The sequence below is a fragment of the Pelodiscus sinensis genome, chromosome 24 (genome assembly GCF_049634645.1).
Source record: "Pelodiscus sinensis isolate JC-2024 chromosome 24, ASM4963464v1, whole genome shotgun sequence".
NCBI lineage: Eukaryota > Metazoa > Chordata > Testudines > Trionychidae > Pelodiscus > Pelodiscus sinensis.
In genome coordinates, this window is record NC_134734.1 from 5,145,001 (window position 1) to 5,161,353 (window position 16,353).

Consider the following 16,353-nt stretch of genomic DNA (forward strand, 5'->3'; position numbering starts at 1 on the left):
GGTGGAGGAGATGTCGGGGGCTGCGGGGGGGAGATGTCGGGGGCTGCGTGGTTGTGCTGGGGGCTGCATGGAGGAGATGTCGGGGGCTGCGGGGGGGAGATGTCGGGGGCTGCATGGAGGAGATGTCGGGGGCTGCGTGGAGGAGATGTCGGGGGCTGCGGGGGGGAGATGTCGGGGGCTGCGGGGGGGAGATGTCGGGGGCTGCGGGGGGGAGATGTCGGGGGCAGCGGGGGGGAGATGTCGGAGGGGGCTGCATGGGACAGGGCTCACTCACCTGTCTGCCCATCCCTGGTGAGGAGCCCGCCCAGGCGCTGGGCTGGCTTATGGCCGCTGGCGGGCGCTCTGCCCAAGGCGAAGAAGGTTTTCCAGCTCCCACCCCGTGCCCGGCGCCTGTGGAAACAAAGTGTCAGCCTGAGCCATGGCCCTGCCTACCCCAACCACCCCGGGCCAGAAACAGCCCCTGCCCCATCCCACCACCTTGAGCTCACCAGCCCTCACCCTGGAGCTGGCAGCTCTGGGGAAAGGGCCCCCTTACCTGTCACGGGGCGAGTGCAGCCTCCCTGGGGGGCCACGGCCAGGCTCGGCCTCGGGGCTCTTGGCCAGGCTGGCTGCGTGCTGGGCCTGGGTCCGGGCCTGTGCCTCCTCCAGTGAGAGCAGGCGGCTTGAGGGGCAGCTGCCTAGCAGGGACTTGGGGCGTGGGAGGCAGGAGCGTCCTGGAAGGGTGCGGGGAACAGATGGGGGGGGTCAGTGGGACTCCCCACAGGAACCTCAGTCCCTCCCCACAGAACAGTGCCCCCTATTGAGCCCCAAGCCATTCCCTATCCCCGCCCCCTGCTGAGCCCCCTGCCGTGCTCCCTGCAGCCTAGTGCCCCCTACTGAGCCCCCTGCTCCCTGCAGCCCAGCGCCCCCTGCTGAGCCCCCTGCTCCCTGCAGCCCAGAGCCCCCTGCAGTCCAGCGCCCCCTGCTGAGCCCCCTGCTCCCTGCAGGCCAGCGCCCCCTGCTGAGCCCCCTGCAGCCCAACGCCCCCTGCTGAGCCCCCTGCTCCCTGCAGCCCAGCGCCCCCTGCTGAGCCCCCTGCTCCCTGCAGGCCAGCGCCCCCTGCTGAGCCCCCTGCAGCCCAACGCCCCCTGCTGAGCCCCCTGCTCCCTGCAGCCCAGAGCCCCCTGCAGTCCAGCGCCCCCTGCTGAGCTCCCTGCTGCCTGCAGCCCAGCGCCCCCTGCAGTCCAGCGCCCCCTGCTGAGCCCCCTGCAGCCCAGCGCCCCCTGCAGTCCAGCGCCCCCTGCTGAGCCCCCTGCAGCCCAGCGCCCCCTGCAGTCCAGCACCCCCTACTGAGCTCCCTGCTCTCTGCAGTTCCAGCGCCCCCTGCTGAGCTCCCTGCTCCCTGCAGCCCAGCGCCCCCTGCTGAGCTCCCTGCAGCCCAGCGCCCCCTGCTGAGCCCCCTGCTCCCTGCAGCCCAGAGCTCCCTGCAGTCCAGCGTCCCCTGCTGAGCTCCCTGCTCCCTGCAGCCCTGCGCCCCCTGCTGTCTTCCACCTCTCTCCCTGCAGCATCCCATGAACCCTAGTGCCTCCTAGTGCAGCAGCAGGAAAGGGTTTAATACCCTGCCAGGCTGCAGGGATCCCACTGCTGACACCAGCAATGGCACTGGGAGCTCGTGGAGGGAGGTGGGTTGACCCCACAGCGAAGCAGCAGTGTAGCTGGACACTGGGAGCTGTTACCTGGGTGAGGGGCTGGCAGCAGGGCTGGGCTCTGGGCTCCACAGATCCCAGCTGGTCAGGAGCCGAGGACAGCTTCTGGGGATGGAGGGGTGGGGACTCCCCACTCTGCAGCTCATGTCAGGTTCAGCCTCAGCCTCCACCCCCCAGCATTCAAGCCCAGCCACTCTACACCTGCCCCTGAGTTCCATGTCTCACTGCATTTGGGCACAGGACTGTCCACCCCTCCTCCACCACAAGGCTGACCTGTCTCCATGGCCCCGCACCTCCCCAGCCTGCCTGGGTGCCCCCCCACCTGTCCTGCCTGCCTTAATACCCTCCCACCTCAGCTTGCCAAGGCATCCCCCCACCTCAGCAGTTCCTCCCTAGCCTTCCCCAATGCCCCCAGAATCCCTCTACCAGGCCTGGCAAGATGCCCCCTAACACTTGCCTGCTTTGGCACCCCCGTGTCAGCAACCCCCTCCCCACACACCTGTGCTGGGCTCCGTAGCCATCCCCCAAACTCAGCCAGTCTTGGCCCCACCTACTCCCCACGCCAGCGTCAGCCCCTCCAACTCCCAGCCTTTTGCCCCCCCAGGCGAGCCGCTGGGCACCACAAATCACCAACGCAAGGCATTGCCAGCCGGGTGTTTAATGTTCTCTTGTTCTCAACAGGAGTCTGTTAAACCCAAGGCCTAAACCTCCCTCCCCAGGCGGGCACTACCCCATCCTGCCTCCTCCCCCAGCCCTAGGCCGGTGGAACTCCCCGCCACTGGGCACAGCCCCACTGCAGTATCTGGGATCTAGGCTTATCTGGGGGGCAGCTCACAGCACCGGGGGGAGGGGATCACAGAGGCATTGTACCCACAGCCCATAGCTCGCCATAGACTCCCATGTAGGACCAAGGGTCAGCCAGGGCTGGATACCAGGGTAGATGGGCCCATGAGTTTGGCCTGAGGGCAGCAGACCATGTGCATGACGCCTACCCCACCCCCCTCAGTCCCCCTGCACCCCTGTGGTGCCCCCCGCCCCATCTTGCTGAGTCTCTGGCTCCCGCTGGGCCTTGCTCAGGGCTTCGGGCAGGGAGAGCAGCCGGCTGGTCTCAGGGGGCCGGGCCAGCTTCCGGGGTGCTGGCTGGGGGGCTGGAGAGAGAATAAGGTTAGAGGGTGATTGAGGGAGCAGCAGGCCCAGGGGTGCCCCCATGCCCACAGCAGGGCTGAACTTCCTGGGGCTGGGATCCTGGCACACAGCGGGGGAGAGGGGGCCAGCCCCCTGGCCAGGGGTGAAGGCAGTTGCTGAGTACAGAACAGCTCAGTGCACAGAGAGCAAAGCATGGGAGGAGCAAAGCTGCCCCACTAGCCCTCCTGACCTCACTGCCCCCAAACCTCTCCCAGTGCCCTGCCCCCTATGAGCCCCCTGCCCCTTGCCCTCCCCCTGTGCCAAAGTGGCCACGTTCTTAATGCCCTCCTGGGACACTCTAGCGATGGCAACGTGTAGACGACACGGTTAACTGATAAGCCCGGGCTACACGTACCTCCCCCCTCCCCCCCCTGGATCACAGGCAGCAAGGAGGGGGGAGGGGGAGGCTGCGCTCATGAGGAGTTGGCTTTAAGCAGGCTCCCGCCATGTGCTGGTTCATGGACTTGCCTGCCCCACTTTGCTGCCTCCCACACAGTCAGCAAGGGGGGGTCAGGCGCCGGTGCTGGGGGGAGTCGGCTTAAAAGCCAGTTCCCAACAGCATCGAGGCAGTAAGGCAGGGGGGCAGCAGAGAAGGCTGCCGCGAAGCAGCCTCTGTCTGCGGGGAGCTCGGACCCTCACCGACAGGGGCTGCTGTCACCCTGCGCTGCGGCCTCCGCGTCAGTGGGGCGACAGGCCGTGGGTCTGCGCAGGGGGCTGGTTTGTGGAGCGGCTCTGCTGACAGAGGCAGCAGCGCGGGCGGCGGGGGTCCCGGAGCGCACTGGCTGCCGCCCCGCCCCGGTCACTGTCGAACCGTCGTGTAAGTGCTAAAGTGCAATGCGGCTACACGACTAGTCAACTACCCTGACGCCCAGGTTACTCTGGTGTCTCACTTTCTCCCGTGTCACTCAGTGGGGGACGGGGCTGGGATCCTTGCAATGACCCCAGAGTGCAGGTGAGGGCTGCCTGGGCAGGATGCCTGGGCACAGACTCCCATGAAGGGCCAAGGGTCAGCCAGGGCTGGATACCAGGGTAGATGGGCCCATGAGCAAAGAGTCTCCAGAGGGGAGGTGCAGGAGTGAAGACAAAATGGAGGGATTCCCATCCCCCCACCGGCAGTGAGAGGGCGCAAAGCACAGAGCTGGGTCTGGGGGGGAGCAAGGCAAGGAGACTGCCCCCCAAATCCTGCCGCTGGCCCTCCCATCCCAGGCACCCCGATGCCCAGCCTGGCCTCCTCCCAGCCCCACTGCTGAGGGCTGGGCGGCAGGTGGGGGGGGGAGGGCAGCAGCACAAACAAGGCAGCCAAGATCCCAGCCTCCTTAGGGCAGAGTCCCCCCATACCTCCCCAGGCTGACCCCCCTCCTCCAGCCTAGCCACTCTCTGAACACTCCCCACTGTCCCCCCCGCTCCCATTTCTGTGCTGCCCTCTGGGGCTGAACCACTCCCCCTATGATGCCCCCTCAGCGCCACCCTGCACCGCCCCCATGCTGTGCTATCCCTCCCCCTCGCTGCCCCCCATGCCACCCTCCTGCACTGCCCCACCGCCCATCCCCCATGCCCCATGCCCCACCTGCGCTGTCCTTGCCGGCGGAGGTGAACGTGTCGCTGAAGAGCACCTGGACGTGGCTGAGCAGGAACTCCACCACCACGGCCTGGACCCGCACCTCCTGGAACGCCTCAGCCCCGCTCAGCCCCACAGCCTCCAGCTCCAGCGACCTGAGGGAGGGGCACTCAGAGCAGCCGGCGAGGGAGTGTCATTGGGGCAGGCTGCAGGCGGTTGTAGCTGGGGGGGGCAGGCCACTGAGGGCCGGTGGAGGAGCATTTGCCAGAGCAGGGTGGTGGATGGGAGCTGCTATGGTGGGCTGCCCGGCATGGGGGCACTCACTGGAACAGGATGGGGGGCATGTAGCGGGGATGGGGGCTGCTGTGGGCAGGAAGGCTGGCAGGAGGCCTTCACTAGAGTGGGTTGGGCAGATTGTAGGAGGGTTGGAGGTTCAGCGGTGCGCTCACTGGAGCAGGTTGGGGGGCCGTCATGGGGCAATAGAGCTGGCGGGTGCTCACCGGAGCAGGTTGGGGGGCTGGCATGGGGCAGCAGGGTTGGGGGGCGCTCACTGGGGCAGGTTGGGGGGCTGGCATGGGGCAGGAGAGCTGGAGGTCCAGGGGGGCGCTCACTGGAGCAGGTTGGAGGGCTGGCGTGAGGCAGCAGGACTCAGGGGGCGCTCACCGGAGCAGGTTGGGGGGCTGGCATGGGGCAGCAGGGCTGGGGGGCACTCACCGGAGCAGGTTGGGGGGCTGGCATGGGGCAGCAGGGCTGGGGGCGCTCACTGGAGCAGGTTGGGGGGCTGGCATGGGGCAGCAGGGCTGGGGGCGCTCACCGGAGCAGGTTGGGGGGCTGGCATGGGGCAGCAGGGCTGGGGGCACTCACCGGAGCAGGTTGGGGGGCTGGCATGGGGCAGCAGGGCTGGGGGGCGCTCACCGGAGCAGGTTGGGGGGCTGGCATGGGGCAGCAGGGCTGGGGGGCGCTCACCGGAGCAGGTTGGGGGGCTGGCATGGGGCAGCAGGGCTGGGGGCACTCACCGGAGCAGGTTGGGGGGCTGGCATGGGGCAGCAGGGCTGGGGGGCGCTCACCGGAGCAGGTTGGGGGGCTGGCATGGGGCAGCAGGGCTGGGGGGCGCTCACCGGAGCAGGTTGGGGGGCTGGCATGGGGCAGCAGGGCTGGGGGCACTCACCGGAGCAGGTTGGGGGCCCACACGATGGCCAGGTTCTTGATGTGCATGCTGGTGTCTAGGCTGTGAGTGGCCACATGGGCCAGGTGCCGCAGCAGGAACTCCAGGGTCCTGAGGGGTGGAGCAGGTGGTGAGGGGCCCGGCCCCAGCCTGCCCCAATTACCCATAATCCCACAGGGCCCCAACTCCTGTGAGGTCCCCCAGCCCTCACCCACCCTCTGCCCCCCCAGCTGACCCCCACCTTCCCCACAGGCCCCCACCAGCCCTCACCCCCCTTTACTCCGCAACTGGCCCCCACCTTCCCGCAGGGCCCCCAGCTGCCCCACGATGGGGGGTACCTGTAGTGGGGTGGAGGCAGCTGCTGGATGACATCGTGTACCCGCACCAGGCGCTCCTCCTCACTGGGCACTGCCACAGCCTCCTGCGGGGCAAAAGGGGCATTAAGGGGCATGCAGGTCCCAGAAGGGCTAAGGCCAGAGGTTGCGGGCAGGGAATGCAGGAGCTGGTAGCTGAGCAGCGGGTTGTGGGGTCGGGTGTTAACCTGGGGAACCCTGGGAAATGAAGGAGGGAAGTGGGGAATCAGAGAATGCTGGAGGAGGGGCGGGAGGTTGGGGTAGGGGAGGCGGAAGTGGGAGCAGGGGCAGGGAAGGTGGAGGTGGGGGTGGGATGTGGGGGAGGGGGCGGGAGGTTGGCGGCAGGGGAGGCGGAGGTGGGGGAGGGGACAGGGGGTGGGAGGCTGGGGGCAGGGGAGGCGGGGCGGGAGCTTGGGGACTGGGGGGCTCACCGCAAACTTGGGGTACAGCTGGTAGGTGAGCAGCGGGTTGGGCAGCTCGCGGAAGTAGAGCTTGCAGAGGGAGCTGACGCAGTGAATGTCCTGCAGGTAGGTCGCCCGGCTGAGGTCCGGCACCCGCTCGCTGTCGAACTCGTGCCTAGGCAGGGGAAAGGGCCGTGAACCGGGCTAGCGCCGGCCCCAACCCTACGTCCCCTGCCCTGCCCCTTCCCCCATCTCATCCCCTGCCCCTGCACCCTGTCCCCACACTCTTCGCACAAGCCTGCCCCCTAACCCCACTCCTTTGCACCCTACCCCTTCGCCTTGCTGCTGCCCCACACAGCACCCTCCTGCCTTTGGTCGGCCTCCTACTGCACCCCCAGCCTCTCCTGTGCCCCAATCCTCCGTCTGCCACTCCCCTGCACCCTCTGTGCCCCCAGCGCCCTGCTCCCAGGGCCTCACCGCAGCTTCTGGATGTTGGAGGCGACACCCGAGAGGCGGTAGATCCCGTCCACCAGGCCGTGCTTCTCGATGAACTCGGAGCAGCAGCGCAGGACCTGGGGGACTGTGGGGGCACATTGTGAGCAGGGGCACGGGGCGCACCACTGTCAGGAACGGACAGCAGCAGAGACCTCCAGCGCCAGGCAGGGACACTGGCACAGGCGGGAGGGGTGATAGGCAGTGACCCACGCTGCCAGCCAGGGAAACAGACGTGGCTGCCAGGTACAGGAGGCAGTGGATGGATGCCAGACTGGGAGACATGCCCAGCCAGTGGATACAATCAGCATGGCCCAGCAGACAGGTGGTGGGGCCTGGAGCGTTGGCTGGATGGGAACACAGGTGGCGGGGCCCAGAGCACTGGACAGTAGGGGTCTGTCTACACTACCACCCTACTTCGAACTAGGGTGGTTAATGTAGGCAACCGGAGTTGCAAATGAAGCCCGGGATTTGAATTTCCCGGGCTTCATTTGCATAAAGCTGGGCGCCGCCATTTTTAAATTTCCGCTAGTGCGGACTCCGTGCCCGCGGCTACACGCAGCACGAACTAGGTAGTTCGGACTAGGCTTCCTATTCCAAACTACCGGTACATCTCGTTCCACGAGGCGTACAGATAATTCGGAATAGGAAGCCTAATCCAAACTACCTAATTCATGCCGCGTGTAGCCGCGGGCACGGAGTCCGAACTAGCGGAAATTTAAAAATGGCGGCGCCCAGCTTTATGCAAATGAAGCCCGGGAAATTCAAATCCCGGGCTTCATTTGCAACTCCGGTTGCCTACATTAACCACCCTAGTTCGAAGTAGGGTGGTAGTGTAGACAGACCCTCGGGGAACAGGTGGCAGGGCTCGGAGTGCCAGTCGGGTGGGGGATCAAGTAGCGGGACTCGGAGCTCCAGCTGGGTGGAGGCACAGGCGTCGGGGCCCAGAGCGCTAGACAGCGAGAGAACAGGTGTTGGAGCCTGAAGTGCCGGGCGGGCGGGGGAACAGGTGGCAGGGCCCGGAGTGCCAGGCAGGCAGGGGAACAGACGGCAGGGCCCAGAGTGCCGGGCGGGCGGGGGAACAGGCGGCAGGGCCCGGAGTGCCAGGCAGGCAGGGGAACAGGCGGCAGGGCCCAGAGTGCCGGGCGGGCGGGGGAACAGGCGGCAGGGCCCAGAGTGCCGGGCGGGTGGGGGAACAGGTGGCAGGGCCCGAAGTGCCAGGCAGGCAGGGGAACAGGCGGCAGGGCCCGGAGTGCCAGGCAGGCAGGGGAACAGGCGGCAGGGCCCAGAGTGCCGGGTGGGTGGGGGAACAGGCGGCAGGGCCCAGAGTGCCAGGCAGGCAGGGGAACAGGCGGCAGGGCCCGGAGTGCCGGGCAGGCGGGGGAACAGGCGGCAGGGCCCGGAGTGCCAGGCAGGCGGGGGAACAGGCGGCAGGGCCCGGAGTGCCAGGCAGGCGGGGGAACAGGCGGCAGGGCCCGGAGTGCCAGGCAGGCGGGGGAACAGGCGGCAGGGCCCGGAGTGCCAGGCAGGCAGGGGAACAGGCGGCAGGGCCCACAGCGCCAGGCGGGAGCTCACCATCATGGCCTGAGTTCAGGAGATGCTCCCCCAGGTCACAGCCGAAGACGCGTTCGCGCAGGATCCCGCGCTGCTTCAGCCGCTGCTTGCTGGGCCGCGACTTCATGAAGGTGCGAAGGAAACCGAGGAGCTTCCCATGCTTCTTGCACACTGGAGGAGAGAGCCCGTCACCAGGCTGGGCCGCGGGGATGGCAGGGCCATGGCACAGCAGCTCTGGGGCGGGGCCGCTGGGAACAGCCGCACACAATACTGCACGGTGACGGCTCACCCAGCGCTGGGATGCAGCCATCTCTGGGGTGGGGCAGCCGGGAACAGCCGCATACACCACCACCCATGGACAGCTCAGTGGTGGGATGCAGCCACTCTGGGGTGGGAATGTTACTGCAGGGTCTCATGCACCTTAGCCCCGCCTCTCTAGCTTAGAGCCAGCTTACTTACCTGACGTGGGGGAGAGGGGCCCCTGGGGTGCAAGGACGCCGGGGATGCTGGTAGCCGTCCCGTCTGTGTCTGTTGGAGGCAGCAGAGGGGAAGAGACGGGGTTGGGTGGCAAAGACGGGGCCCCAGTAAAGGGTGGGAGGTTATGGAGAGCAAGGGCAGGGTAGGGGTTGAGGGGATGGAGGGCAGGTCAGGGGATGTTGGGGTCCCTGGGAGTGGTGGCTGACAGCAAGAGGAGGTGGGGGGCCCCAAGGAGCGGTGAGTGACACTGGAGGGAAGGGGGTTGGTGAGGCTTGGGTCAGGGTAACCCCTGCACCCCTCTGCCCAAGCCTCTAGGGCCACCTTCTGTGGGGCCCAGGAGTCACCTGCTTTGAGCCCTGGTGCCAAGCGGTCCGGGAAGAGTTCGACACACTCGCTGGGGAAGAAGCCGACCTGGAGAGAGGACAGACGGACAGATAGCGGGGTCAGGGTCCACTCCTCCCCTCTCCCAACAGCTGAACATGGGGATCCCCTCAGGCTACCCTGAGAGATGCCCCCGGCTCCACGAACTGGAGTCCTCCCCTCCCCTCCCCTCCGTGTGATGAAAGGAGGCCCCCGGACCCACCCCTCCCTAGGGCAGAATCCAGAGCAGCCAAAGGCGTGTTTGCTCAGCTGAATTAGGCGCTGGGTGGGCGCTTGGCTTCCGAACAGCAGCAGAACTTCCCAATCCACCTCTAGCGAGCGACACGCACCCGACGGGAGGAGAATGTCCACACAACCCTTCCACTAACCCACTTTCACACAGCCTGGGCAAGCCCCCCACAGCGAGTCTGGATTTCTTTTCCTCATCCATGTTAATGGCAAAACTGGATTAACCCCACCAGAGTGAATCTAGCTTAACCCACCAACAGCAAATCTGGATTTCCTTCCCTCATCCCCTTGAACAGTGAATCCGGATTAACCCACAACCCAGTCGGAAGTAACCCAAGCCCAGCACACCTGGATGCCCAGTCCTGAGCGTCAATGGCCATGGCAGACCCCTGCCAGCGGGTGCCCTGGGGTAGACACAGCCTGTGCCCACTGAGGCTCTTCTACAAGCACAGTTCCCCTGCCCCTCTAGCAATGGAGCTGGGGTCTCGCCTTTGCCATGGCAGCTTAGGCCCTAGGGGTGGCTGGCGTCCAGAGTGAGCATGTCTGTCCACACGGGCAGCTAGTGAGTGCTGGCTAATCCGGAGCGACTCCCTGAGCAGGCACGTCCCTATGCCCAGCCAGCCGGTGTGCGTGGGGGAGGGGGACGGAGCAGCAGGGTGCAGAGCCTCGGTTGGCGCAGGCTGCATCTACACCGGGGAGGGTCAGGGGAGGGGGGCAGCTCAGGCAGAGCCGGGACCCCGCCTCCCCGCGTTGCCTCCCCCTCACCACGCCCCTGGCTCTCCCGTGCAGGCTCTGTGGGGCACAGTACCCAGCAAGGAGCCCCCCAAGGAGCACGCCCTGGGCTCCGCACCCACCTGGAAGCCGTGTTTGCCTCGCCACCAGCTGGCCTCCTCCTTGGGAGGCATGTCGATCACTGAGACAATGTCCCCCACCTGTGCAGAGCAGAGAGACAGTCAGGGGGACTTCCCCGAAGCAGTGCCCCAGCCAGGGTGGAGATGCGGGGGCACGGCTCCAGTGCTGTGAACTTTCCCAAGACAGTGCCCCAGCTGGGAGGAGGGGGCTCTCGTTCTGTGAGTTTCCCAAGGACAGTGCCCCAGCTGGGGTCTCTGGGGCTGTGAGCTTCCTCAGCACAGTGCCCCAGGCCAGGAAAGGAAGGGGCTGGCAGTGTCCCGCCCCACCTCGAAGGACAGCTCATCGGGAGCCTGGGCCGCGTAGCGCTTGATGACGTGGGCGGCTGCAATAGCTGGGACGTTAATCGACGCCTCCTCGTTCACCAGCAGCCGGTTGCCATGGTTATCAATCTGCAACAGGGAAGGGGCAAGAGTGAGCATGAGGCAAGGCGGTGTGATCAGGGCCTGGGGGGTGAATACTGGGCTCTCTGGCCCCGGGTGTGATGGAGGGGGGAGGAGAGGGGTGAATACTGGGCTCTCTGGCCCCGGTTGTGATGAAGGGGGGAGGAGAGGGGTGAATACTGGGTGAGGTGGGGAAAGGGCCACAGGGAGGGGATGGGGACTGCTGGAGACACTGGGGCCAATGGGGGGGCTCTAGCCAGGGACCTGAACCCAGCTGGGCTCTGCCGGGAGCTCTAAGTTCTCTGGCTGGTTCCCAGCGTCTCACGCTGGCTGAGTCAGCCTGGGGGCACTGCCCCTTTGGAGTGAAGCCTGGCCCCAAGCTCCAGTGTGAATGGACCCACAGAGGGGAGCTAACAGCAGGACCCAGAGACCCTCAGGGTGGAGGGGGCCGTAGGTCCGATGGGGAGAGGTCAGGAGGGGCTGTAGGTCCAATGGGAGGAAGGTTGGGAGGGGGTGTAGGTCGGATGTGGGGGGAAGTAGGGAGGGGGCATAGGTCCAATGGCACGAGGGAGGCCAAGATGGGGCATAGGTCCGATAGGGAAGGAGGCCGAGAGGGGGCGTAGGTCCGATAGGGAAGGAGGCCGGGAGGGGGCGTAGGTCCGATAGGGAAGGAGGCCGGGAGGGGGCGTAGGTCCGATAGGGAGGGAGGCCGGGAGGGGGCGTAGGTCCGATAGGGAGGGAGGCCGGGAGGGGGCGTAGGTCCGATAGGGAAGGAGGCCGGGAGGGGGCGTAGGTCCGATAGGGAAGGAGGCCGGGAGGGGGCGTAGGTCCGATAGGGAGGGAGGCCGGGAGGGGGCGTAGGTCCGATAGGGAGGGAGGCCGGGAGGGGGCGTAGGTCCGATAGGGAAGGAGGCCGGGAGGGGGCGTAGGTCCGATAGGGAGGGAGGCCGGGAGGGGGCGTAGGTCCGATAGGGAGGAAGGCCGGGAGGGGGCGTAGGTCCGATAGGGAGGGAGGCCGGGAGGGGGCGTAGGTCCGATAGGGAAGGAGGCCGGGAGGGGGCGTAGGTCCGATAGGGAGGGAGGCCGGGAGGGGGCGTAGGTCCAATAGGGAGGAAGGCCGGGAGGGGGCGTAGGTCCGATAGGGAGGGAGGCCGGGAGGGGGCGTAGGTCCGATAGGGAGGGAGGCCGGGAGGGGGCGTAGGTCCGATAGGGAAGGAGGCCGGGAGGGGGCGTAGGTCCGATAGGGAGGGAGGCCGGGAGGGGGCGTAGGTCCAATAGGGAGGAAGGCCAGGAGGGGGCGTAGGTCCGATAGGGAGGGAGGCCGGGAGGGGGCGTAGGTCCGATAGGGAGGGAGGCCGGGAGGGGGCGTAGGTCCGATAGGGAGGGAGGCCGGGAGGGGGCGTAGGTCCGATAGGGAGGGAGGCCAGGAGGGGGCGTAGGTACGATAGGGAGGGAGGCCGGGAGGGGGCGTAGATCCGATAGGGAGGGAGGCCGGGAGGGGGCGTAGGTCCGATAGGGAGGGAGGCCGGGAGGGGGCGTAGGTCCGATAGGGAGGGAGGCCGGGAGGGGGCGTAGATCCGATAGGGAAGGAGGCCAGGAGGGGGCGTAGGTCCGATAGGGAGGGAGGCCGGGAGGGGGCGTAGGTCCGATAGGGAGGGAGGCCGGGAGGGGGCGTAGGTCCGATAGGGAGGAAGGCCGGGAGGGGGCGTAGGTCCGATAGGGAAGGAGGCCGGGAGGGGGCGTAGGTCCGATAGGGAGGGAGGCCGGGAGGGGGCGTAGGTCCGATAGGGAGGGAGGCCGGGAGGGGGCGTAGGTCCGTTAGGGAGGGAGGCCGGGAGGGGGCGTAGGTCCGATAGGGAGGGAGGCCGGGAGGGGGCGTAGGTCCGATAGGGAGGGAGGCCGGGAGGGGGCGTAGGTCCGTTAGGGAGGGAGGCCGGGAGGGGGCGTAGGTCCGATAGGGAGGGAGGCCGGGAGGGGGCGTAGGTCCGATAGGGAGGGAGGCCGGGAGGGGGCGTAGGTCCGATAGGGAGGGAGGCCGGGAGGGGGCGTAGGTCCGATAGGGAGGGAGGCCAGGAGGGGGCGTAGGTCCGATAGGGAAGGAGGCCGGGAGGGGGCGTAGGTCCGATAGGGAGGGAGGCCGGGAGGGGGCGTAGGTCCGATAGGGAGGGAGGCCGGGAGGGGGCGTAGGTCCGATAGGGAGGGAGGCCGGGAGGGGGCGTAGGTCCGATAGGGAGGGAGGCCGGGAGGGGGCGTAGGTCCGATAGGGAGGGAGGCCGGGAGGGGGCGTAGGTCCGATAGGGAGGGAGGCCGGGAAGGGGCGTAGGTCCGATAGGGAGGGAGGCCGGGAAGGGGCGTAGGTCCGATAGGGAGGGAGGCCGGGAGGGGGCGTAGGTCCGATAGGGAAGGAGGCCGGGAGGGGGCGTAGGTCCGATAGGGAAGGAGGCCGGGAGGGGGCGTAGGTCCGATAGGGAGGGAGGCCGGGAGGGGGCGTAGGTCCGATAGGGAGGGAGGCCGGGAGGGGGCGTAGGTCCGATAGGGAGGGAGGCCGGGAGGGGGCGTAGGTCCGATAGGGAGGGAGGCCGGGAGGGGGCGTAGGTCCGATAGGGAGGGAGTCCGGGAGGGGGCGTAGGTCCGATAGGGAAGGAGGCCGGGAGGGGGCGTAGGTCCGATAGGGAGGGAGGCCGGGAGGGGGCGTAGGTCCGATAGGGAGGGAGGCCGGGAGGGGGCGTAGGTCCGATAGGGAGGGAGGCCGGGAGGGGGCGTAGGTCCGATAGGGAAGGAGGCCGGGAGGGGGCGTAGGTCCGATAGGGAAGGAGGCCGGGAGGGGGCGTAGATCCGATAGGGAAGGAGGCCGGGAGGGGGCGTAGGTCCGATAGGGAGGGAGGCCGGGAGGGGGCGTAGGTCCGATAGGGAGGGAGGCCGGGAGGGGGCGTAGGTCCGATAGAGAGGGAGGCCGGGAGGGGGCGTAGGTCCGATAGGGAGGGAGGCCGGGAGGGGGCGTAGGTCCGATAGGGAGGGAGGCCGGGAGGGGGCGTAGGTCCGATAGGGAAGGAGGCCGGGAGGAGGCGTAGGTCCGATAGGGAAGGAGGCCGGGAGGGGGCGTAGGTCCGATAGGGAGGGAGGCCGGGAGGGGGCGTAGGTCCGATAGGGAGGAAGGCCGGGAGGGGGCGTAGGTCCGATAGGGAGGGAGGCCGGGAGGGGGCGTAGGTCCGATAGGGAAGGAGGCCGGGAGGGGGCGTAGGTCCGATAGGGAGGGAGGCCGGGAGGGGGCGTAGGTCCGATAGGGAGGGAGGCCGGGAGGGGGCGTAGGTCCGATAGGGAGGGAGGCCGGGAGGGGGCGTAGGTCCGATAGGGAAGGAGGCCGGGAGGGGGCGTAGGTCCGATAGGGAGGGAGGCCGGGAGGGGGCGTAGGTCCGATAGGGAGGAAGGCCGGGAGGGGGCGTAGGTCCGATAGGGAGGGAGGCCGGGAGGGGGCGTAGGTCCGATAGGGAAGGAGGCCGGGAGGGGGCGTAGATCCGATAGGGAGGGAGGCCGGGAGGGGGCGTAGGTCCGATAGGGAAGGAGGCCGGGAGGGGGCGTAGGTCCGATAGGGAGGGAGGCCGGGAGGGGGCGTAGGTCCGATAGGGAGGGAGGCCGGGAGGGGGCGTAGGTCCGTTAGGGAGGGAGGCCGGGAGGGGGCGTAGGTCCGATAGGGAGGGAGGCCGGGAGGGGGCGTAGGTCCGATAGGGAGGGAGGCCGGGAGGGGGCGTAGGTCCGATAGGGAAGGAGGCCGGGAGGGGGCGTAGGTCCGATAGGGAGGGAGGCCGGGAGGGGGCGTAGGTCCGATAGGGAGGGAGGCCGGGAGGGGGCGTAGGTCCGATAGGGAGGGAGGCCGGGAGGGGGCGTAGGTCCGATACGGAGGGAGGCCGGGAGGGGGCGTAGGTCCGATAGGGAGGGAGGCCGGGAGGGGGCGTAGGTCCGATAGGGAGGGAGGCCGGGAGGGGGCGTAGGTCCGATAGGGAGGGAGGCCGGGAGGGGGCGTAGGTCCGATAGGGAGGGAGGCCGGGAGGGGGCGTAGGTCCGATAGGGAGGGAGGCCGGGAGGGGGCGTAGGTCCGATAGGGAAGGAGGCCGGGAGGGGGCGTAGGTCCGATAGGGAGGGAGGCCGGGAGGGGGCGTAGGTCCGATAGGGAAGGAGGCCGGGAGGGGGCGTAGGTCCGATAGGGAGGGAGGCCGGGAGGGGGCGTAGGTCCGATAGGGAAGGAGGCCGGGAGGGGGCGTAGGTCCGATAGGGAGGGAGGCCGGGAGGGGGCGTAGGTCCGATAGGGAAGGAGGCCGGGAGGGGGCGTAGGTCCGATAGGGAGGGAGGCCGGGAGGGGGCGTAGGTCCGATAGGGAGGGAGGCCGGGAGGGGGCGTAGGTCCGATAGGGAGGGAGGCCGGGAGGGGGCGTAGGTCCGATAGGGAGGGAGGCCGGGAGGGGGCGTAGGTCCGATAGGGAGGGAGGTCGGGAGGGGGCGTAGGTCCGATAGGGAGGGAGGCCGGGAGGGGGCGTAGGTCCGATAGGGAAGGAGGCCGGGAGGGGGCGTAGGTCCGATAGGGAGGGAGGCCGGGAGGGGGCGTAGGTCCGATAGGGAAGGAGGCCGGGAGGGGGCGTAGGTCCGATAGGGAGGGAGGCCGGGAGGGGGCGTAGGTCCGATAGGGAAGGGAGGCCGGGAGGGGGCGTAGGTCCGATAGGGAGGGAGGCCGGGAGGGGGCGTAGGTCCGATAGGGAGGGAGGCCGGGAGGGGGCGTAGGTCCGATAGGGAGGGAGGCCGGGAGGGGGCGTAGGTCCGATAGGGAGGGAGGCCGGGAGGGGGCGTAGGTCCGATAGGGAGGGAGGCCGGGAGGGGGCGTAGGTCCGATAGGGAGGGAGGCCGGGAGGGGGCGTAGGTCCGATAGGGAGGGAGGCCGGGAGGGGGCGTAGGTCCGATAGGGAAGGAGGCCGGGAGGGGGCGTAGGTCCGATAGGGAGGGAGGCCGGGAGGGGGCGTAGGTCCGATAGGGAAGGAGGCCGGGAGGGGGCGTAGGTCCGATAGGGAGGGAGGCCGGGAGGGGGCGTAGGTCCGATAGGGAGGGAGGCCGGGAGGGGGCGTAGGTCCGATAGGGAGGGAGGCCGGGAGGGGGCGTAGGTCCGATAGGGAAGGAGGCTGGGAGGGGGCGTAGGTCCGATAGGGAGGGAGGCCGGGAGGGGGCGTAGGTCCGATAGGGAGGGAGGCCGGGAGGGGGCGTAGGTCCGATAGGGAGGGAGGCCGGGAGGGGGCGTAGGTCCGATAGGGAGGGAGGCCGGGAGGGGGCGTAGGTCCGATAGGGAGGGAGGCCGGGAGGGGGCGTAGGTCCGATAGGGAAGGAGGCCGGGAGGGGGCGTAGGTCCGATAGGGAGGGAGGCCGGGAGGGGGCGTAGGTCCGATAGGGAGGGAGGCCGGGAGGGGGCGTAGGTCCGATAGGGAGGGAGGCCGGGAGGGGGCGTAGGTCCGATAGGGAGGGAGGTCGGGAGGGGGCGTAGGTCCGATAGGGAGGGAGGCCGGGAGGGGGCGTAGGTCCGATAGGGAAGGAGGCCGGGAGGGG

General features: G+C 68.4%; 1 protein-coding gene across 5 annotated transcripts in view; it reads right to left on the bottom strand.

Annotated features, from left to right (window-relative positions):
• ARHGAP33 (Rho GTPase activating protein 33) overlaps window positions 1-16,353 on the bottom strand; it is a 41,794-nt gene that overhangs the window by 9,812 nt on the left and 15,629 nt on the right. For all 5 annotated transcript variants that reach the window (XM_075906953.1, XM_075906957.1, XM_075906954.1 and 2 more), the window contains 12 exons: window positions 10,658-10,780; window positions 10,334-10,411; window positions 9,215-9,281; window positions 8,853-8,921; window positions 8,415-8,564; window positions 6,825-6,927; window positions 6,378-6,522; window positions 5,932-6,014; window positions 5,597-5,704; window positions 4,438-4,583; window positions 536-713; window positions 275-390 (listed from right to left, as the gene is read on the bottom strand). In XM_075906953.1, the coding sequence (XP_075763068.1) occupies window positions 275-390; window positions 536-713; window positions 4,438-4,583; window positions 5,597-5,704; window positions 5,932-6,014; window positions 6,378-6,522; window positions 6,825-6,927; window positions 8,415-8,564; window positions 8,853-8,921; window positions 9,215-9,281; window positions 10,334-10,411; window positions 10,658-10,780 (1,366 nt within the window). The remainder of the gene's footprint in view (window positions 1-274; window positions 391-535; window positions 714-4,437; window positions 4,584-5,596; window positions 5,705-5,931; window positions 6,015-6,377; window positions 6,523-6,824; window positions 6,928-8,414; window positions 8,565-8,852; window positions 8,922-9,214; window positions 9,282-10,333; window positions 10,412-10,657; window positions 10,781-16,353) is intronic.